This window comes from Sinocyclocheilus grahami, unplaced genomic scaffold (assembly GCF_001515645.1).
Source record: "Sinocyclocheilus grahami isolate Dianchi unplaced genomic scaffold, SAMN03320097.WGS_v1.1 scaffold87.1, whole genome shotgun sequence".
Classification (NCBI taxonomy): Eukaryota; Metazoa; Chordata; class Actinopteri; order Cypriniformes; family Cyprinidae; genus Sinocyclocheilus; species Sinocyclocheilus grahami.
The window spans coordinates 1,108,356-1,133,291 of NW_015505266.1; the positions used below are offsets into that span (position 1 = coordinate 1,108,356).

Sequence of the window (24,936 nt, forward strand, 5' to 3'; positions counted from 1 at the left end):
CATTAGATATGTTCTTTATATATGATCTTATTCTCAGAAGACAACATCTGCATTAAAATCCATGTCTGCATGATTATTTGCATGGGCTTTCCCAATGAACGGAGATCTCCTGCGGCCCCGTTACGTTTTTCAACAACATCGTGGTGCCATCTAGCGGTCAGGAAGGGAACCGCGTTCTGCCTTCAAGCCATGATAAAACAAGCGAGGCCATTTTCACACCATTAGGGTGACCATACGTCCTCTTTTTCCCGGACATGTCCTGGCCGAGATTTCTAAATTGCTTTAAAAGTCCGGGTTTTCGCTTTGTTTTCCTATTGTTTATATACTTGCTGAAGGCAATGACTGAAAAGTAGTTTGACCAATACCATGCAGGCAGGAGTATAATCGACCAATCGTGGCATTCGAGATGGTGGGATCTACAGAAAATGGTCAAAAGCAATGCAAACATGCGTTTATAATTAATGTACGTACAAGGACAGTAGAGAGCACGTCAACAGGAAAACAAAGCCAAACCTGGACCTTTTACCCAATTTAGAAATCAGGACCAGAAGGTGTCTGGGAAAAAAAGAGGAAGTATGGACCTACACATGATCCCCATCCATCCAGTTCAACCACAAACACACAAACCTCAAATGAAGACAACCCAGAAGCTGATAACGACGAAGAACCATTTTATTCATAGAGATCACGGTTGTTTACAATATCAACGTACATTTTGTTGGCATGCTAGCTGGTGATGCATTTTAAAAAGTTTTCTTTTTATTATACAAAGTATATTATTACTCCGCTCGTCTATCTGGAGATGTGTAGTTCATCACGTGTGTTCAGACTATGAATTCTGGAACCTAATACTTAAAGACCCATCAACACAAGGGGCAGCTGCAGAAATGATGGGTTGACATTAATATAACAGCTACACGTCCTAAATGAGAATGAATGATCAATGAGAAAACCATACAAAACAATAACACAAAATGAAATTTAAAAAAGAGAAATGCACATTGATACACGTAAATATGGAATTCAGTTGACGGTGCTTCACGATTCAAAATAAAGTGTCAAGAAAGCCAAAGACTGCAGCGATTTCTACCACACATGCAAATAAATAAACAATAAATTTATTGTTTGTCTAAAGCTTGGTTCACTCTTGCAAAAATGAACCAACAAAGCACTTTATTATGCAGAACACCTCCAGAAAACCTGTGATTATTCCACTTTATATAGTGTTGTAAATCAAATTCCTCCAGCGTTTAACTATCTGTTTTTAAGAGCTGTTCTCCTACCAACATAATCACTCTAGCATGACATGCTGATTATTATTTTTACTTTGAGTAAAAAGTAATATAACAGTGTGTGTGTATATATATATATATATATATATATATATATATATATATGTTTCACAAAGCGTTCATACAAATGTTAACCTTTTTAGAGCTATTGTAAGGTGCTATTTTTTAATTATATTTTTCTAAGCATTCTTAGAAATATAGTTCTTGTTATCCTTCATATATCTCATGCAGATTGAAAATTCCCAGAGCTGATTACATTCTTACAGTAAAAAGTCACAAAATAATAGCAAATACAGTGTCTCGCAAAGTAGGTATGGTGTAAAACTGTAACAACAACGCATAAACTGCAAAATTACCCATTAAACCGCCCATTAAACAGTGTTTAGATAGTACTCTGAAATATCTCCTTGTCTTACAATGACATAAAAGCCGCTAGTTTTAAGGGCACATGTTGTCAGTCTAATCTTCAGTCTAATTGTATTTGAGTTCTGTACGCAGCTAAATGTGGCAGAAAATTGCTTGTTTTTGGCTTTCACGACAAGACAAAATCGATGTTTTTGACTCTGTACATGATTTTGTTGAGTCACTTTCAACCCAGCGCTGAGATGTGGAGCAAAAAATGAAGACAAAAAAAGCCATTTCTGAGATAAACCCCTTTGCCAAAGATTTTACAACAGCAACAACAACAACAAAAACATCTTGTCATCTGTATTTTTTTCCCCTTTTTTAAGTTTTCCTCTTGAAAAAGCAATTAACTAACAAATCTGCATTGAAGTCTCTTTTTAGGGGTTAAGTAACACCTTGTCCTAACCAGATGTGTGAAAATACTGCCCAAAGCCACAATAGCTAATCAGAATGTTTGATGTGTAATATACAGCAATCTGGACCAATGAGAATTCACTGTGGGCGGCGCTACCAACTGCAAAGTGACAAATAGAAACCAAGCTAGCAAAATGGCAGATAGATAAGAAAAAAACACTTTTAAATAGTTTTTCTTCTCAAAAAAGGGATAGATATCTAACAAACCACACTTGAGTTGCGTCTATGTTCCAAATATTAAGTAATTTCTCTGTCTAAAAATAGAAAAAGAGACAAAACCACAGCTAACCTGAACATATTTGATATGCAGCTAGATAGTGATTGCGATATCGATTGGCTTGTATGTGACTGGTTAGGACGCGGTGTTACAGAAACGCTGTTGACTTTAGTTCTAGTGTGTGTAAGATGGTTTCCGCATGCAAGGTTTTTGTACAGAGTAAAGTACGCGTGCGCAGGAGTACGTCTTAAAACCATTTCCTTTTCCTCGCTAACGCTGACGTTTCGAAAGGAGAGGCTTTGGTCATGGCACAACTGCATGATTAAGGAATGACGGAAAGGAGAAAAATAGAAGGCAGGAAAGACAGAATGAAAGATAAAAAGAGGAGAGAATAAAAAGATGAGAAAGAGTGTGCTAGCATTTTTGGGTTGCTTTCCCTTTCCAAGGTGTCGTACGTCTTCTGTGCCTGTAGAAACGGGAAAGAGGTTTAAATACATTCTCACACACAAAGTATTCTTAGCACAGCTTTGGTGAGGAGATTGAAATTTAAGTCACTATTCACTGAAAATTCCTCCACTCCACTACAGTTCTAAAATTTCTGCATATTCAAAGAGGCTAGATCAAGTTGGTTTACAAAGAGAATTTGATGAAATTCTAAGGCAACGTTGCACGTATACTTAAAAAAACAACAAAGAAACATACAAATAATATATGTATTTATATATTTAATTAACATTAAAAAAAATATGTATTATTTCAAAATGAATTTAATTAGATTTTCAAATATATATTATATAATTATATATATATATATATATATATATATATATTTTATATGTACCTGCCTGTTCACATCAATAATGCACACAAGTAAACTTAATTATGCTAAGAAAACATCTCGTTGCATTCAGAGAATTTACCCAGAATTCATTAGAAGCAAAAAGCCAAAAATCTTAATTTTTAAATTATTTATTGATTTATTAATTATATTTGAAGTATATAATTGGTTATATATGTATACTTAATGGGAACGCAAATTAATTATGCTGACTTCTACGGGGAAAAAAACACGTACTGAAACGATTTTATTTAATATTTCTATTTTATTTAATACTTTATCCGACATTTGCATCTTTACGACATGCTAACCCCAAACTCCACTGAGAGTGGATTCTCCTGTGAGCTATTTGTGTCTCATGATGAGTTGCAGTCCATTTCAAATGAGAGTATGCTACGGCTAAAGCTAGTCAGTAGCTCATGTGTTTAACGGACTGAGTGTGTGCGTCTCACCTGTGCTACACCACACCATCTACACCATCTCGTACTGATTGGCAGTGATGAATCGTGACAGACAGCAGGCCAGCAGCATCCCGATCAGCTGAAAAACACACGCACGTGGCCGTTACCATGGTAAAGCTGTTCCCAGGGCTTTTTTTTTTTTTTTGCTCCCTCTCCCAACGTCAATTGCTAATTAAATTAAATTGCGATAGTCGTTACCGCCGGCTGCTCTCCCGGGTTTACGGTTCGCTCTCTCCGCAAGCACCAAATACTAGTTCTAATCATAATGAATGTTTACTGATTCCCGTTTAACCGAGCCAAAAGAATTCCACGTGCGCGGCGGAAGATTAGACGTCCCTAAGAGATGTCATTGATTCGGGCCCCCGTGTGCTCGCAGATAACGTTTACAGTTCAATTAGCATCGCGTGTGCACGGCAGAGGGGTCGAGGTGTTCCTGCGCAGCCCTTTGGACCCATTAGTGCGGATGGAGCGATATCTGCATAATGGTCCCGAGGCGGAAGCGTGAGTGACAGAGCGCCTGATTGCGTTTGAAGCGGCACGTTCGCTAGCAAACCCCAGCTGCGCCACACGCTCAGCTCCTGCGCCTGTGTCTATGTGTGTTTACTAAATGAGGGCTGGGAAAACACAGACAGCCCGGGGTCGGCGTTCACGGTGGGGTTGTCATGGCAGCGCGGCTCTCGCTCGAGCTTTTAGACGCGCCGTTACCCAGTGACTCATTTAGACGGCGTGAACCGCTCCACCTGTGCGAGACAACAGCAGCCAGCTGTTCAGCTCGCTTCAGCGGTAAATGGAAAACAGATTGGAGTAAATATTAGCTCGCAAACGATCGCCTCAGACGTGATTATTATGTCTCAAGGAGAGGAAAAACATTCCTGCTTATGTTTAGATGAAATTAACGGCGTACGAGGTTTTTCGATAATACCATCAAGCAGCTGTGTGAGTTTGGGGCGGGACTATCTTTTTGTTTGACCAATCAAGAGGTCATTTCTATATATATAGCAGCGATCTTTTACATTTAAGGCTTAAAATTATTAATATCTAAAACAAAAGGTAAAAACAATCAAATGGAATGTTTTAAAAATAGGTGTGACTATTTAAAATCAAATGTTTCAAATAAAAGTATAGAATATTAAATAAGTGCAGAATATTAAAAGAGATAAAAGCAATCAAATAAAATGTTTAATAAGTGTAGAATATAAAAAAGTAAAAAACAACAGCAAATGCTTAAAATACAAGTGTAGAACATCTTTAAAAATATTTAAAGTATAAAATGTTTAAAATAAGTGTTTAAAAATTTTTTTTTTATTTAAAATAAAAATATATTAAATGTTTAAAAGAAAAAAGAAATGTTTAAAAGAAAAAATATAGAATGTTTTTTTTTTAATGTATAAAAAAAAAAGGAAAAGGAAAATTTGTAAAAAAAAAAAAAAACAAAAAGGAAAAAGAACAAAGCTCCGTTCACACCAAGAACGGTAACTATAAAGATAACGATATTAGCGTCCATACCAGCGGATGATATTCTCGAGCTTGTGACAGCAGGATGGATTCTGATTGGGCGTCAATGTTTGTATCGTTCATCAGCTGGAAAAAATTGCTCTGGAAGTGATTCCAATGATATCGTTTCTCTGTGCCTTTATCGTTATAGCTGTGGTGTGGACTCTGCTATTCTTTAACATTGAGAATGGTTTTTAGAACTATATTTTTATCGTTATTGTCCTTTGTGTGAACAGGCCTTAAGTCCATCCTACCTGCGAGAATGCAATTCCAAATGTTACTCCAGCAATAATGCCCACGTTAGTCTCAATGAAAGTCGTCACAAGCTCATAGCAGCCCTGAACACAACAGAAGCATTATAAGTACATGAAAAACACAATCAGTGTGTGTGGTTGATAAGTGTGTGTGTGTTACCTGCTGATGGACTTTGGTGGCCGCTATGGTGGCGTTTCGCAGGTCTGAGGAGTTGCAGTCTGAGATGTTAGCGCAGCAGCTCGGAGGAATTCCATTCACAGGGAAATAAACGCTGGAGAACCAGCTGGTGTAGTTCAGTACTCCACAACAACGCAACTGAACACAGTCAGAAAGAATATCATACAGATCAGAGCTCATGACAGGTAATGCTAAATCTCAATCTATCTATCTATCTATCTGCTTAACAACCCCCTTAAAACTACCTGGAACACATTATCAACACCCTAGAAAACCCAAGCACCCAGAATATCTTGGCAACCACAAAGAATGCCCTTACTACTAACTAACAAACAGAAAATATCTTGGCAAACAACCTAACCACCCGGAATACCTTAGCAACCCCCTAGCAACCACAAAGAATGCCACTGCAACTACCTAACAACCAGAAAATATCTTAGCAACACCCTAACCACCAGGGATACCTTAGCAACCACAAAGAATGCCACTGCAACTACCTAACAACCAGAAAATATCTTAGCAACACCCTAACCACCAGGAATATCTTAGCAACCCCCTAGCAACCACAAAGAATGCCACTGTAACTACCTAACAACCAGAAAACGACACAGAATGCCCTTGCAACTGTCTAACACCCAGAAAATATCTTTGCAACACCCTAACAACCAGGAATATCTTAGAAACCCCCTAGCAACCACAAAGAATGCCCTTACTACTACCTAACAACCAGAAAATATCTTAGCAACACCCTAACCACCAGGTTTACCTTAGCAACCACACAGAATGCACTTGCAATTGCCTAACAACCAGAAAATATCTTAGCAAACAACATAACCACCCGGAATACCTTATCAAACCCTTAGCGATTACTTGTAACATCTCAGCAAGAACTAGCAATCAGTCTAACGCAGTGTTTCCCAACCTTTCTTTAGTTGCGGCACCCTTTGGAAATTTTAACAAATTTGTCACAATATTTGAATTTCTAACTTTGATATGATACTTTGAAAAGTATAGATATTCGGTACAGCAGGAAAGAACTGCAGAATATAATGTCATACAGATATTTTTTATATTATAAAAAAAATTGTCCATCAATGGTGGCAATCAGTAGGCTAATTTCTAATGAAAAGACCAATTTATATGACAGATTTTAATGTAGGCTTTTATTCATATGTAAACATTGTGAGATAGCTAGTTATAATGGTAATTAAACAAAGTTTTGCTCACTCTGTGTATTTTTGATTTTACAGCTGGGAAATTTTGTTGCAGTAGCATGAGATAGCTTGATTTAAAACTTTGAATTGAATAAAAAATGCCAAGGAGGCTAAGCAGTTAATAATAAAATAAGAACAAATAAAGAAATTACGATAGGCCTACAAATGAAATAATTTCAAGAAATAAAGGCTTGAAATATTTGACTCTATGTGTAATGAATCTATATAATATATGGGTTTTACTTTCTGAAATGAGTGACAAAAAATATTGACCTTTTTCATGATATTCTAATTTTTTGAGATGTACCTGTATGAGTGGAGCACTCACATGGGCCGTGAGCGACTGAGCGGAGCACACACACGCATAGAGCGGGATAATACGCAGAGCGTCACACCACGTGAAAGTGAATCCTGAGCGGTGAACTAATTTTCGGCAGCCGGAATTTCAGTGCATCTCTAATTATTGGCAACATCAGAAATGGATATTATATAATAGCTGCTTTTTTGAACATTTTAGCAATTTAAAAATATTTAAAAAATGATTTTTTTACACGGCACCCCTGCTCTCGACAGACGGCACCCCAGTTGGGAAACACTGGTCTAACGGACATGCAAACTATAAATTTAAAGCTTTAAGAACTAGTTATTAATTAACTTTGTCTTTGTCTAGATTTCCTGATTTTTAATGCAGATTATGACACATTTTTCCTTACACTAGATAAACAGTATTAAACCGATGAACTGATGTTAACCAGTGTTTGAACGTACACTCCTCTGGATGTTGTCCACCGCGATGCTCCTCTCGTCCTGGGCGTTGTAGTTCTGAATGGCCTCGTTGTATGTCCTCATAAAGGTGCCTTTGATCTGAGTAAACACACACACACTCTGTCAGATGTCACCAGAACAAGCCCTCCTAGTGCGAGACAGATGGAGATCTCTGAGAAGCATTATGGGTCACCGCCGGAGAATATGCATATGCACGTCTCACCTCATGACGGAAAACAAAGCCCGAGATGCCAGCGACCAGCTCGGCCAGGAACACCAGAGACAGGAACATGGCGTACTAGAGATGAGAGAGACGTGTTAGCTGTTAGGGGCGTCATTTGATGTAAAATGTGCTCCCTGAGGTTAAACTCACCAGTTTGAGCATCCATGGGCTCCCGCGGCACGTGGCGAAGCATCCAAACAGTCCGAACACGATGATGGTGGTCCCGGTCCCGATGAGCACGTAGGGAGCATTAGTGGAGTTCTCAGCAATCAGAGAGATGTACGGACCCAGAATGAATTTCCCCCATAATCCCACTGCAAGCAGGATCGCCCCCGTGATCTACAGAGAAAGACAAACATTAGAACTTTTAACGTTAAACCCATCTAGTAAGGACTTTTACTCCTTTGCTACCATCTAGTGGACAATACATGAAGACAGCAAAACACAACATGGAAATGATGATTCTGATCAACCAGCAATGAGCTTCTGTGGTTGAATATTTTATAATAATGACCCCAATTTGAATCATTTACTAATTTCTTATTATCAGTGTTGTTGTTAACTAAAACTATTAAAAATAGTTTTCTGTAATTGAAATAAAATGAAATAGAGTATAAATATGAGATAAAAACACTTTTATTAATTAAAACAAGATGAAGTTGAAATACTAAAATTACTCAAATTAAAAATAAATAAAATTATTTAAAAAAAATATAAAAATAGTAGTAATTTTTAAATAGAAATGACAAAACCACATAACAAGATCACTAAAAAGTCAATCAAAAAATGTATGAAAAAATAATCAAAAATAAAAGCTAATTCAAAACTTTAATACTGTATTAGTATATAAATCAGACTAAAATAACACTGCCTATTAGCTGTTCTAATTTCACGCCTCTTGTGTTGCTTCTAGCCAAATAATGAAATAATTTAAATTCAAACCAAAATTTGATAGTAATATTGCTATGTCCTAAAAGCTATATGTTCAATTTTATGTTTAGATTATTTTATGTGATGTTTACATATTATGTGTACATATTTTATGTCAAAACTATTCTGATTTGCTTTAGTATGTACCGATTAGTATTTCTAAAATTGTATATATACGCCAGTTGACTTTAATTGAAATATGAAAATAAAAGCTTATCTAAAAGCACAAATTCAAACTTTGTTACTGGGATTTATGTCATAAAAAATAAATACAAAATAAATAAATAAATAGAAAAGTTGTTTTACAAATAAACATTTTAAAACAGAATCATTTATATCTTGAATATAAATGCATATAAACTCCAGCCTACAAATTTTTTTTTTCTAGATTTTTTTACGTAATAGGCAGTTTTTATAGTTTAGTCACAAATATGTACCACAAACAACCATTCAATCCATTTCAGTGTGTTGACCTGAAGAGGGCGCCGGTGTATTTCTCCATCACTAGAAGGTTCTATGAAACACGGACTCATTGAGGGGTGGCAGGATGTCACTTAATAGATGATCTACATGATAGGCCTAATAGAAACACAACTATTCTTATGAAAATACATAAGCCTCATTAAAATGTGCATCTAAACATGTCTCATCTTTCCTGTTTCATCTAGATATCATGGCATTTCCATGATTTGAATGAGTCTGTTAAACATGTTGTTTAAATGGTATTTAATCAACTAATCATTGAGGGCATTCAATTAATAATTGTAATCATTTTTAGTTTAGAAACTAGGTGAAACAGATTGTGTTTCGGCTGTTTGGATCGTTCTCTCAGTGTTTATTACGTTTTTATAAGCAGTCTGGAGGACACATGGTAGAAAGTCGCCTTCGGCTGCTTGTGCTGAACCAGTTTAGCCTGCTAGCGGATGGACCACAGATTCAACACGACGAACTGAACCCAGATCAACACATACAGGACATTTCTGCACGTAATCATCACTGCATCTGAAATGCCATGACTAACATCCACGCATTCGAGATGAGCAATAGTGTGGAGTTGGCGATGCTACCCACAGAAACGGCCATGAATAAGTGAACCCACATCCCACACAGAACAGTCTGATGCCGTCATTTTGCCACCTCTGAAAGAGTCATCGTTTTTATGGATATGCTAATGATGGTGTGAAGAGCTATTGTGGCACAAGCTAAACTCAATAGTGAACTGCCTTGGTGCCTACAAGGCAGCATGCTAACTAAAAATAAACCTTATGCAACATTATATAGCCTAATTAGAGTTCCAAATTGTAGGTGTGTCCCAAATCGCGTACTTATGCACTATTCTATGACATTCTGTAGTATAAATAGTGCAAGTAGTGCGTTCACACTGAAAATTCCAAAAGAAAAAAGTGCACTTTAAATACCCGGATGATGCACTTAAATAACTGAAAAAACAAAGTGTGGAATGTTGGATACTTTATGCACTCAAATGTCACAGCTTTAAGTCGCAAAGGGAGAGGGGTTATCAGAATCAGATTATTAATGACAAAATAACCTTATAAAATTCATACATTACATGGTTGAGTACATAGTGCACAAGTAGCATAGTGTATAAGTGCATAGTGTATAGTGCATCATTTGAATGTATAGTGCATCATTTGGGACGCAGTTAGTGTTTGATGTTAGCATGTTGCTAAGCTAACAGTTCAAAATCTTGTACAAAACAATAACTCAAATAAGTGCGAAATTCACACAGCACCGACAAATATACTTTTTATCATTAGCCTAACATGACACTAAGCTAACAGTGCAACATACTCGAATTAACAAAATATACATAACACAAAAATGTTAAACATGCTAAATGTTACTACATTTTTTTGTCATTAGCATGTTGCTAAGCTAACAGTGAAACAACAATACTTGAATGAGCATAAAATACAGCAAAATATACATAAATGCAAATGTTAAATACTACCACAACACTTTTATAACATGTTGCTAAGCTAACACTGCAGCAACAATACTTTAACAAAAATATACCTAGTTAATAAAGTACGCATAAAACACCAATATTATGTTACATACTGCCATGGTACTCTTTGTCATTAGCATGTTTCTAACAACATAATACTTCAACAGGCATAAAAAAATTTATAAAAATTTTGGCTAAAATTATCCATTTTTAATTTCACTGGACATTAACATTTTTTGGACATGGTAACATGATAATATTATGTTTTTACCATGCTATTATCACTCGTGATATAAATTTTGGCCATATCGTCCAGCCCTAAGTGATATACTGCATAATAATTTCTGCCTTTTTGTTTTTTGTCATTCTTATTATTCTCACTTGAACATTTAAATATAATTCTCATTACCAGAGCACAAATAAACATTACCATTACCAAAATACCATCATTACCACAATGTAATAAAAAATGTATTGTAATTTTCGTAACACAAATAAGTAAATAAATATCATATTATCATAATGAAAAAAAAAAAATCTAAGTACCATAATGGGAATAAATAAATTAATAAATACCATAATTGTCACAATGTAAAAATACTATTTAATTCTAATAATCATAATGTGAATAAATAAATCATTAAATATAATAATTACCATAATGCAAAAAATAAAACAACTATTTCTAATTACCATATGGCAAATAAATAAATAAAATGTCATCATTACCACAATAGGAAAAAATAGGGCTGCACGATTAATCGAAATTAAATCGCAAAGGTGATAAATCGCGATTAGACAGAAGCTGTGATTGTCATGCGTATCTTTCAGTGAAGCACGGTTCTGTGATCAGCAGTAAATCTCCATCCAAAGGCCAGAGGGCGCTCTCGCGCTGAAACTCCAAATACACCCCGAAGAAGAAATCAGGAAATCCCTATAGCGGTTGCTGAATAAACAGAAGATTTAACTGCTTTCATTAATTCAACATGACTAATATACACACGACTATGACAATATATGGTTTATCGGAGTTCGTCTTATTATAATTTTTATTATAATAAAGTATATAATAATGCAATGCTAATCGACAAAGCCATTATCACTGCTTAGAATACTATCAAATATGTTGCGTGCCTTATTCTGTGTAAGAAGCCACATCGTCTCACAGAAGGATTTTAAACACTCGACTTGCGTTATGTTTGGAGTAAAAACATGTTATTAAATGTGGTATTTTCATGTGCTTTCAGATGGAACAGCATTTACTACACAGAGCTGTAGTTCACTGACAAGCTACGCAAACAGCTTTCATAATAACTTATGAAAGCGTAGCTTGTCAGTGAACTACGGCTCTGTGTAATAAATGCTGCTCCATCTGAAAGCAGGTTATGGGGATTTACTACTAATCACAGAACCGACTTTACAGACGAGATGCACATGACAATCGCATTCCATTAATCGTGCAGCCCTAGGAAAAAAATCTATCATAATGCAAATATTTAAACAAATAACTATAATGTAAAACAATTTTAATTACCATAACGCAAATAAATACCATTATCATAATGCAACAAAAACATAATGCTAATTACATAATGCAAATAAATAAATCAATAAACACTATCATTACCATAATGCAAAAATAAAACAATTCTAATTACATAGCGCAAATAAACAAATACACAAACAAATGAATAAATACCACCATTACCATAATGTAAAATAAAAATATCATTCTAATTACCTTAATGCAAATAAATAAAAAATACTGCCAGAAAATAGGCTTCATTTTCTTTACATAAAATATAATTCATACATAACTTTTCATAGCTTTCTTTTGAGTTTCTAGGATGAAATATGAGCCATTTCGTGAAATTGACCCGGATGTTCTAGGAACAATGGAGACAACGCAACGCAACAATAAAAAAAACAAACAGAAATAAAGCTAAAGAAATGATCAGCCACCCGCTACACATACATCATGATGCAAAACTACACCAAAGAGCAGAACTTGTATTTTCTGTGTGAAGGCTGGCAGAAGAAAATGTTTTATTGAGCAAAAGAATATAAATTATTCATCAGTACGTCTGTCATCTTTCTCTCTGTCTGTCCAGCAGTCTGTTAAATAAAGAGGCATAAAACCCTTTTAACCCAAGAAAACCTGTGAGATCACTAAACTTTCAAAACTACTAATGCACTTTCTTTCAGAGGTTTTATCAGTTCATGTAGTCCCTGGGAATCAAACCCATGACCTTGGTGTTGCGAGCGCCTTGTTTATATTAGCTCAGAGCTATAGAGATTGGACTTGGAATAGCTCTGAGATCTAGTCGGTTTCATTTTACCCACAAAGAGACGATATTAAACAGGATCTCAGCCACACATTTCTAAATGAGATGCTTTCTGTCCCCTGACACTCGCATTTGTCTGCTAACGCAACGTGAAGTGTTCATTTCTTCAAATGAATCTCAAATTGATGCGGCTCGGCGGCGTTCGTCTTTGATATGTCAGCAGCGCCTCTTGAGTTACAGACAATTTAGAGCTTGAATAAAAAAAAGAGAGAAAATCTATTAGAGCTCTCATCGTCGAGGAAAATGCGCCATGACAGCAGAGGCGGGTGCCATGGCAACGTTTCCATAGTGACATGTAAAGTCTATGCTTTCCTGTGGAGTTCTCAAATATGCATACATGCGTTTTTCGGTGAATATTAAGAATCAAGGAGCAACGGCTGGCGTAAATCAGCGAATGAGTCCATTTATATGTTTATGCAGTGGCTACAGCTTCCAATTTTAGATGATTCTTTTTTGAACATGACCAGCGACTATTTACAACAATGTTTACAGTGTTGTAGTTTTTAGTCCATTTTAACCATTCTTACCATTCTTTCTACCATGGCAAAAATGTACAGTAACTATACATGCAAAAAATTACAAGAATGAAAACACCCGAGAAAAAAAAAAAGAAGAGAAGACAATTTACTCGAAAAGTAAATAAGAAAATAAACAGAAAATTGCATTATAATATATGATCTATAAAGTATAAAGATCCAACAACTTCCATTTTTACTCTTTTGCCTGTTTACCTGAGTGTTATATTATTTTTCTTGAATATTATTTTTATTTATTTTAGCTGAACAACAAAAAACAAACAATATACAACAAAAAGAGTATTACATTCTTTTTATTGTTGTTGTTTTATTTATAAAGTGTTATATTCTTTCTTTAATATTATTTTTATTTTATTTTATGAACAACAAAAAACATACAACAAAAATGAAGGACTATATTCTATTTAATCTCTTATTTTTTAATTCCTTTTTTATTCAAACAAAAACCCAACAATAAACAAAAAAAAGAAAGTTATATGTTGTATTGATTATATTTGTTTAATTTAAATGACCAACAAAAAAAAAATACAAAAAGTATTGTATTGTATTTTTATTTTTAATAAAGTGTTATATTCTTTCTTTCTTGAATAATTTTTTATTTATTTTATTTTTATTTATTTTGATATGAACAACAAAAACAAAAAATATACTGTACAACAAAAATGAAGGACTATATTCAATTGTTTTTATTATTTTGTATATAAACAAAAACCAAACAACAAACAAACAAATGAAAGTTATATGTTGTATTGATTATATTATTTTAATTTTATATGAACAACAAAAACAAAGAAATATATTAGAAAAATAGTATTATATACTATTTTTATTTATTTTTTAAACAATATACAACAAAAAACGTATTATATTCTTTTTTATTTTATTTTTATAAAGTGCGATTTTCTTTCTTTCTTGAATGTTATTTTTATATGAACAACAACAAAAAACAACCAATATACAAAAAAGTATTATATTAATGTTGTAGTGTTTTTATATGAACAAAAATCAATATACAACAAAAAAGAATTATATTCTTTTTTTATATTAGTTGTACTAAGTTTTATATGAAGTTACGAACAACAAAAACCAAGCAACATACAAAAATTTTAAAATTTCCTTAAATTAAATTCACAATCTTGAATGGAAACATAGCTATTGTTTTGTTTTCGTGAAATAAACTACATAAAAACATTTATTCAAAATCATCTGATAAACGATCTTAAAAGATGAAACAGCTTATACATTATCTTGAAACGTAGGTATTAGGGGCTGTGCAAATAATTGAATGCGATTTTCATGCGCATCTTGTCAGTAAAGCCAGTTCTGTGATTAGTAGTAAATCTCCAGCACGTGCTTTCAGATGGAGCGGCATTTACTACACAGAGCCATAGTTCACTGACAAGCTACGCAAAATCGTGTTCAACATCGCAGGCGATTCATTGCCGATTATGAACGTGATATTGCGTAGCTTGTCAGTTGCTGGAGATTTACTACTAATCACAGAACCAGCTTTACTGACGAGATGTGCATGAAAATCGCATTCAATTATTTGCACAGCCCTAGTAGTTATTTTTTCCCCAAGTAACTTGACTGTAGTTTAACCCCTTTGCATTAAGACTAGCTTGAAGCCTGAAATAAAATAGTTATGCAAAATAGCATTCTCACCACAATCTACAATCACAATCTACAATCTACTAAAAATGCACACATTTCTATTAATTAGCAGGTTAAAATGGCCAAATATCTGCTTATTAATTGAACTAAATGTTCATTTTTATGTAAGACTGGATTTAAATTACATGGAAACAAACCTCAGGAGAGAAGGAAACGCATCAACACCTCAGACCAACCGATGCATGTTCACAACATTTTACCCATCAAGCTAATCAAACCAGAGAGACAGAGATGCTGCTGCAGACAGGAACTCCATTTCTCTGCGTCTGGAGCGAGTACGAGAGAGAGAGAACCGGACATAGAGAGACACTTGGATGAAAAGGTGACGCGAGAGGAAACGAGAGCGCAGGAGAAAAGCCATCCTGCTCTTTGCATTTCAAATTCCTGATCAAAGCCGCTGTTGTTCTGTGGCCTTGAATCTGCTCAAAAGGAACAAGTGTGTGTGTGTTACCACAGCACCAGAACAATTACAGGCTCTGCATCCAAAATCTCCTGTTTAATATCACATCTGCGGTTTGATATGGAGTAAACCTAGTGCTCATGTACAGTATATGAGGAAATATCTATAATATATAAATAAAATATCTATATAATAATATAAGGGTTTTTAATAATAAAATAAATAATAACAGTAAAATGTCACAAGTTTTTTTTTTTTTTACTGGGATCAAATTATTGTAAAAAAAAAAAAAGAAAAAAGGTTGAAATAAAATTAAATGAAATAAAACATTAAAATCACTAACCACAAACTGTTAAAACCATATAGTGTTATATGAAAATGGCTTGTTGTTTCTAAAATTAAATTAAATATAAAAAAAGTGAAAACTAATTACAAGTAACAGAGGAGTACTAGGGCTGTGCGTTATGGACAAAAAAAACCTATCGCGATTTCGATTTTAATCACAATTTTGACACACACAGACATGCTTTACAGTCATTAATGCATTCCGTGTGAATTTGAAACATATTTCAAAAGAAAACCAATTAGAGCTTTATCAAAAAGCTGTAACATATCTCTAGAACAGACATAAGGCAAAATAATCACTAAGTAAAGGTGTAACAAAATGTCTCTAGAATAGACATATGGCAGGAAAAAAAGAAAAAAATCCCAATTTGCCATGCATTGGTCATAAAGCTCTTTGTGGCGTTGCCTCAGATGTTGAACTAGATTTGTTGCGCCAAGTTCACACGTACTCCGTCTGCAGTGCGTATACAGTATGTGTATGCGGTGCAGAAGCAGCACTGGGCGATACCACTTATTTTGTTTTCGATACGATACCGATATTTTTCAAGGCAGTCTCGTCGATATCGATACCGATTCGATACTTCTGCACTAAACTTTAAATGATGAAATGTATTAAATTATTAAATTACTAAGAGTAAAATGGGTAATAATAAGCACTTAACTTTGTTTAAAACGCATTTTAACATTCAATACGCCTTAATAGTAACTTATTAGGTTATATTTTTGTTTACACATGGTTCAGATATGTTTTTTGTTTACACATGATTCAAATCTATAAATACTACAGTTGAACTATGGTCACTTTAGTAAAACCATGGTTCATTTTCATAAGGGACTGCCAGTGACAGGCTGTTGCATGCATAAAATGCAACCTTTTTATTCTGACAGTGTATGATTTCTATTAACATTATAGAATAGAACATGATCGATATTATATTTCAACGTTCAATTTAAATAACTGTAATTGCACAAACTATGCAGGCTACAATTTCAGTTTGTTTACTGTGAAATAACTCTGTTCTTCTGTCCTCTGATAAGCATTGTTCAGCGCTGCCGTTCCCAAAAGCTTTAATGCTTTCTTATGATACTTTTGGGAAACGCAGCCCTGTTTGAATGCACTGTCAGAAGTGAGTGAACGCTCTCTGTGATGGATTGGTTCTGTCTTGCAACATTTGCGTGTTCAGTTGAGCAGGAAAATATTTATATCCTACACAATTACTCGCCAACAAAGGTTATTCGTCCAATTCAATGCATATTGTACGCATTATATTTTTGTTAAATTAACAAAATCACTGGTAAATAAAACACACCTTAGTATCGATATTTTTTGTTTGAGTACCGATACTTTCGATACTCGCGTCAGTATCGATATATCGATACTTTGGATCGATACGCCCATCCCTATGCAGCACAGCAGAAATAGATTCCGTGTGGAAACGATCGCAGCATGACTGCTGCAGACGCACCGCTCCTGAACGCACTGCCGGACCACAATCGCGTACCGTGTGAACGCTCAGATCCGTTAACATGGGCACGGACAAAATACGCACCACAGACGGAGTGTGTGAACCTGGCGTTACGTTTGTATGCCCGCCCGGTCTGTTCTGTTCTCGTGCTCCATTTAGGCGTGCTGCATTCTGATTGGTTCGGATAGCATACTGTGGGAGGTCTGGGGCACGGAAAATCATGCTATAAAGCGATTTAGAAATCGCGCAAGCTCAAATCGTGATTTTATGACGATTTCGATTAATCGCACAGCCCTAAGAAGTACATGTCACAAAATGGCAAAGACTAAGCTTATAAATATTATTTAGGTTATTCTGAAATAATTTAATATAATCTTTTACAGTCTTGATAAATAAGTACTTTATTTAAGGGTTATATATATATATATATATATATTTATATTTAGTATATAGTATATATATAAATAAAAAAAAATATATATATATAACTTGTACTTAAATATTAATTTAAATACATTTAATTTTTAAACTTAATTTTTGCTTTAATTTCTTTCTTTCTATTAAGATGAAGGTGTATCTTTTTTCTACACACTATTAATGTCCAAATCACCAAGTTGTTGAAACCATTGTTGAACCCAAAACTTCATATTATCATTTCCAAATCAATGCAATCAAAATATCACATCTGCCTTCATCTTAGACTTTCCTAACCCCATCAGTCTGTTTCATTAACAAAACACATCTAGAAGTCTCATAATCCACTAAGAGCATTAAAAACATACTGTCACTCACACTGTCACCCGATCATGTGACGTTATCACTGCAGGAAGTTCCCACAAACAGCCACAGTCAACTAAAGCCAGCAGGCACTAACAGCGCTGTACTTTTTACCATGTTTCAACTCCGAGACGGTTGAGCACAACAAATGTTCTCCACTGTCGTCCCAGCTGTAGGAGAAATCGGTATCCATGGCAACAGGAATCCCAAAACCCGCTGTAATCTCAATCCACCCATCAATGCCAAAACAAACAAGACATTCACATCCGGCTCCTGTGAGGCCTGTCATCATTTAAACAATACCTCATATCTCACCACTCATAAATGTGTTTTTTTTTGTTTTTTGTTTAATGTCTTCACTTTTAAAAAAGTGGCTGGGAAAGACGGAGATAGAGCTTATTAATTATGTGATGCACAAATGATTTAATATAGTCTTTTACAGTTTTGATAAATACACTCTAAAAAATGCTGGGTTAAAAAGGGACAACCCCAGCTATTGGGTTGTTTTGACACAGCGGTTGGGTTCAAAGCAACCCAACCGCTGTGTCAAAACAACCCAATAGCTGGGTTTGTCCCTTTTTAACCCAGCATTTTTTAGAGTGCAAGTAATTTATTTCAGGGGTTTTCAAACTGGGGTACAAAAAAAAAAAGTGTAAAAGAAAAGGAATATAAAGATTTTGGTTATGATCAAAATCTTGTATCATGATAGGAGTAATTTAGTAATAGCCTAAAAAATAAAATAAAAATCAAGTTCTGCATCCATTGTATAAAGTAATGAAATGTATAAAAACACTGCATATTCTTCACTGTGGAAAATAAATATATTTTTCTTCTTATTAAAGTTACAAATGTGATTAAGTCAAGAGCAGCCAGAGATTTTCTCTCTTTTGTTGTTTGATTAACATGAATGACAGACAGCAGGAATATTAGACTGCTGTCACTTTAAGAGCTGCCCGGATCATATATACTGTATTACACATGTGTTTTCTTTCTAAGCTGTTTGCTTTCACTTAAGGCCTAAATTACTGTGTTTATGAGAATACAAGCAAAGATTGGCATTTTGACATACAAGTGTGTGTATTTAACTGCTCAAGATCTATTAAGCAGCAAAAATACCGTTACCTCATTCAGTACTCCCACGCTCTATAAGCACCATCTTCAACTGTGCACGTCTCTCAGACAGCGTGCACATATGGCAAAATGAGTTCTTTCGCTGCTGATTTTGCTTAAATCATTGGCTTAAAATCACTTGTTTTTAAAACACAATGCTTAAAAATTCATGAAAACGATACGTTTACGTGACCACGAAGCACAGCAATGTCACGTGAGCATGTAACCGCGATAGAGACAATAGTCCAAAATTCTATTGATTAATCATGTCTACCGGCATATCGCACACCCCTAGATACATACATACATGAATAAATACATAAATAAAACAGCACCATAACTAGCTAAATAAATCAAATGCAAATAACAACATTCATATCATAACTGTCCAAAAAGAAACAATTTCAAAAGCACACCGAGTTGATGATTTCGTTATGCCGTATTTATCACACAATGTAAGTTACAGTAAATAGTGCGTGAAGCACTGCTGACATCTTCCTCTCTGACTCCTAGATGTCTGTCTGATACACAATGCTTTTCTTTCCGCTTTCAACAGGCTGTGAGAGTTTGACACATGAATGGCACGCACACCAAACAACAGGTGACACCACAATCACGCTAGTCCTTTATGTGACACACACACACACTCTCTTTCTGTTCTCACAGGACACAGCTGAGTGTCGTGTCACAGTTTGCTGCTGTGGCACTTTCTCTCATACGATCAAGCTGGGGAAAGCATCTGGTCACACGGGGGGCCCAGGACAACAAACACAGAGAGACCCCAGAACAACAGAGCTCGCAGTCAGACACTTCCTGTATGACATCCATCTATGAGAAAAGATCCACCGATTGTCATCTTTGCCATATTAAAGCATTCGTATTAACTGTTATTTTGTTTTTATATAAAAATATATAGTCTACCTAAATGTTTAACTAATTAACAAAACTTATAGAAACTATTATAATTATTAAAATGTTGTTGCTGTTTAACATTTAAAATATTGTAACTTCATATATACTTCATATACTTTCAATTACATTTTTTTAACTACTATTGATTACGATGATTAGGTCTTTAAAAAAAGTTTTACTGTTAAAAACTAGGACTGTCAATAGAATAGAGATTGTGATGAATTTTACAACTTTTATGATTTAAACACGTTTTATTGCTCATTTGTAAGTCAATCTGGATAAAAACTTCTGCTAAACGAATAAATGTAATTCATTTAAAAAAAAATTTTATCACTTACTTTATCACTCTGTTTGAAAAATACTTTTGCAATTAATACACATTTAACAATACTTTTTAACCCCGTTTGAAAACCTTTTTAAACAATAAATAAATAATAAGAGTCACATTTTGTGAACCCTTGCTGTCCTCATAGCTATTCAAAAATACTTTCATTTAAAAAAAGTAAAAAAAAAAATAAAAAAATATATTTTTGAACCCCTATTTGAAAACATAAAATATTTTTATTAACTTTTTATTTTATTAATAAAACTGTTGTTGCCACATCCTTTTTGAAAACCCCTTTCATTAAAAATAAATAAATAAATACCTAAAAACAAAAAAAAGTTACAATTTTTTAGAGCTACATGATTCTGGATAAATTGAGAATCACGTTTTTTTTGTGTGTCTCAAATAGAGATCACGATTCTCAACTAAACAAAATAATGTGACAAAATATTATTGCTTCAGTCTATTTAAAAGTGTTTAATTAATTTGAATTAATTTGTGAAAGAATCTCTTGAATGATTCAATGACAAATAGCTAAATTTTTTACATTCACTTTTCGCCATCTAGTGACAAACAATGCAATCGACACAAACGTTATTTGAAGCGCCAATTACTTTCAAAAGGGGATTTGCTCTATTTCTGAATTATAAACTTTCATCCCAGTATTTCTGTGATAATATGAATGACTGTAATACAGAAATAATACTGTGTAGTAGAAAAGACTGTTTGTGAAGCCGTATCTAACCTAAACATGGTAAATGTCAGCAGCAGTGCGAACACAGATTTGAATGTTCCGGTATGATTTTTTCAAAGGTTTAATAGGCACGGGCGAATCATTGTCATTTAAAAATGGGATCGCTTGGGTGTTTGAATCGATATCACGATCTTTGAATGATTAATAATGCAGCTCTACATTTTTGTAAATCCTTTGTGGTCACTTGTTTGTAAACTCTTTTATTAAATAAAAATAAAAAGTAAAATTTTTTGTTTGTGAACCCCCTCCAAACCCATTTGAAAACAATTTTTATTAAATAACAATAAAAAAGTGAACCACTTGTGACACCCTGTTTGAAAAAGCCCTTTTATTAGATAATATTTTTTAAACCCGTTTCAAAAATTATTTTTAATAAAGTCAAAATTTTGTGAACCCCCTATGGTCCTCATAGCTGTTCAAAAAACCCTTTCATTATTATTATTAATTTTTTTTTTGTGAATCCCTTTTAAACCCTTATTTGAAAACATATTTTTGTCTGAAATCCCTTAATATTAAATGACAATAAAAATATTTACATTTTTACATTTTGTGAGCACCTTGCAGCCCCCGGTTTGAAATCTCCTTTCATTCACAATGCACAGTAGACCTAGATAAAATCACTCATTTTTGCTGACCTTCCCTATATAGTACAGTTTCAAATCTTTCCAGTGCATGAGAAACAGTCCAGTGCTCAATTTTAAACCCAAAAAGATAGTAAAATAGTCAAACAAAATCCTGCCATATTATCCTGCTTGTTTTCTTCCCTTCTTCCTAAGGGTGTTGTCATACGCAGTCCTGAATTGTGTCAGCTCAGACTGAGCCGGTAATTTTCCCTTGTCTTCCACGCCGTTGTGCTCTCTCTCTCTCTCTCAGCCATTAGAGGGCCATACATCATCATGATCCAGTGTGGCTCGTCGATAAGTGCTGTTTGTTCTGAGAGGGTTGGTTAGACGGGCCGTCCGCACGTTTAATGGCCGTCTACAGCTGTCAGAGGCGCTGGCCTTTCAGCCTCATTCTCTCCCGCACCGTTTCCGAGAAATGTTAGATCAGAGTTGGCGTAAAACGGCCGGCGAGAGTCAGCGTCTCTATGACACCGAAAGGTCCGTCTCATTATTCAGAGAGTCAACTAACAGGGAAATGGAGGCCGTCGCCAGCTTAAATCAGAGCAATCTGTCCAAGGCTAAATTGACTGTGTATTTGGTGGTTAGTGGGAAACGATGGACGGATGTGTGGATAGATAAAATGGATAAAATGAAAGCAAAAACAGACAGAAACGAATACCTCTTTGAAATAAAAGACAGTGAATTTTGGCCTTCAACTAGAGCGCATCTGTTTAACAGAGAGGGAAATGAGAACGCTGCTAAACGAATAAATGTAATTCATTTAAAAAAAAAATTTTATCACTTACTTTATCACTCTGTTTGAAAAATACTTTTGCAATTAATACACATTTAACAATACTTTTAACCCCGTTTGAAAACCTTTTTAAACAATAAATAAATAATAAGAGTCACATTTTGTGAACCCTTGCTGTCCTCATAGCTATTCAAAAATACTTTCATTTAAAAAAAGTAAAAAAAAAAATAAAAAAATATATTTTTGAACCCCTATTTGAAAACATAAAATATTTTTATTAACTTTTTATTTTATTAATAAAACTGTTGTTGCCACATCCTTTTTGAAAACCCCTTTCATTAAAAATAAATAAATAAATACCTAAAAACAAAAAAAAGTTACAATTTTTTAGAGCTACATGATTCTGGATAAATTGAGAATCACGTTTTTTTTGTGTGTCTCAAATAGAGATCACGATTCTCAACTAAACAAAATAATGTGACAAAATATTATTGCTTCAGTCTATTTAAAAGTGTTTAATTAATTTGAATTAATTTGTGAAAGAATCTCTTGAATGATTCAATGACAAATAGCTAAATTTTTTACATTCACTTTTCGCCATCTAGTGACAAACAATGCAATCGACACAAACGTTATTTGAAGCGCCAATTACTTTCAAAAGGGGATTTGCTCTATTTCTGAATTATAAACTTTCATCCCAGTATTTCTGTGATAATATGAATGACTGTAATACAGAAATAATACTGTGTAGTAGAAAAGACTGTTTGTGAAGCCGTATCTAACCTAAACATGGTAAATGTCAGCAGCAGTGCGAACACAGATTTGAATGTTCCGGTATGATTTTTTCAAAGGTTTAATAGGCACGGGCGAATCATTGTCATTTAAAAATGGGATCGCTTGGGTGTTTGAATCGATATCACGATCTTTGAATGATTAATAATGCAGCTCTACATTTTTGTAAATCCTTTGTGGTCACTTGTTTGTAAACTCTTTTATTAAATAAAAATAAAAAGTAAAATTTTTTGTTTGTGAACCCCCTCCAAACCCATTTGAAAACAATTTTTATTAAATAACAATAAAAAAGTGAACCACTTGTGACACCCTGTTTGAAAAAGCCCTTTTATTAGATAATATTTTTTAAACCCGTTTCAAAAATTATTTTTAATAAAGTCAAAATTTTGTGAACCCCCTATGGTCCTCATAGCTGTTCAAAAAACCCTTTCATTATTATTATTAATTTTTTTTTTGTGAATCCCTTTTAAACCCTTATTTGAAAACATATTTTTGTCTGAAATCCCTTAATATTAAATGACAATAAAAATATTTACATTTTTACATTTTGTGAGCACCTTGCAGCCCCCGGTTTGAAATCTCCTTTCATTCACAATGCACAGTAGACCTAGATAAAATCACTCATTTTTGCTGACCTTCCCTATATAGTACAGTTTCAAATCTTTCCAGTGCATGAGAAACAGTCCAGTGCTCAATTTTAAACCCAAAAAGATAGTAAAATAGTCAAACAAAATCCTGCCATATTATCCTGCTTGTTTTCTTCCCTTCTTCCTAAGGGTGTTGTCATACGCAGTCCTGAATTGTGTCAGCTCAGACTGAGCCGGTAATTTTCCCTTGTCTTCCACGCCGTTGTGCTCTCTCTCTCTCTCTCAGCCATTAGAGGGCCATACATCATCATGATCCAGTGTGGCTCGTCGATAAGTGCTGTTTGTTCTGAGAGGGTTGGTTAGACGGGCCGTCCGCACGTTTAATGGCCGTCTACAGCTGTCAGAGGCGCTGGCCTTTCAGCCTCATTCTCTCCCGCACCGTTTCCGAGAAATGTTAGATCAGAGTTGGCGTAAAACGGCCGGCGAGAGTCAGCGTCTCTATGACACCGAAAGGTCTGTCTCATTATTCAGAGAGTCAACTAACAGGGAAATGGAGGCCGTCGCCAGCTTAAATCAGAGCAATCTGTCCAAGGCTAAATTGACTGTGTATTTGGTGGTTAGTGGGAAACGATGGACGGATGTGTGGATAGATAAAATGGATAAAATGAAAGCAAAAACAGACAGAAACGAATACCTCTTTGAAATAAAAGACAGTGAATTTTGGCCTTCAACTAGAGCGCATCTGTTTAACAGAGAGGGAAATGAGAACGCTATTGCTAATGGGCAAGTCGTCTATTTTAGTCGCATCTCATTAACACCAAATACTCTAAGTAACAAACTTCGCTACATAAATTTGTTGTGCTATGAACGCACTGTAAAATGTAGTTTCTTAATATGTTTTTA

The 24,936-nt window shown here is 34.5% G+C and overlaps 1 protein-coding gene across 2 annotated transcripts in view; it reads right to left on the minus strand.

Moving 5' to 3' along the window:
• Window positions 1–890: 890 nt before the first annotated feature.
• The window catches only part of LOC107586946 (tetraspanin-7-like), a 42,730-nt gene continuing 18,684 nt past the window's right edge, over window positions 891–24,936 (minus strand). For both annotated transcript variants that reach the window (XM_016274509.1, XM_016274508.1), the window contains 7 exons: window positions 7,906–8,094; window positions 7,756–7,830; window positions 7,536–7,631; window positions 5,536–5,691; window positions 5,376–5,459; window positions 3,619–3,706; window positions 891–2,794 (listed from right to left, as the gene is read on the minus strand). In XM_016274509.1, coding sequence (XP_016129995.1) covers window positions 3,638–3,706; window positions 5,376–5,459; window positions 5,536–5,691; window positions 7,536–7,631; window positions 7,756–7,830; window positions 7,906–8,094 — 669 coding nt within the window. In that variant the 3' untranslated portion in view covers window positions 891–2,794; window positions 3,619–3,637. The remainder of the gene's footprint in view (window positions 2,795–3,618; window positions 3,707–5,375; window positions 5,460–5,535; window positions 5,692–7,535; window positions 7,632–7,755; window positions 7,831–7,905; window positions 8,095–24,936) is intronic.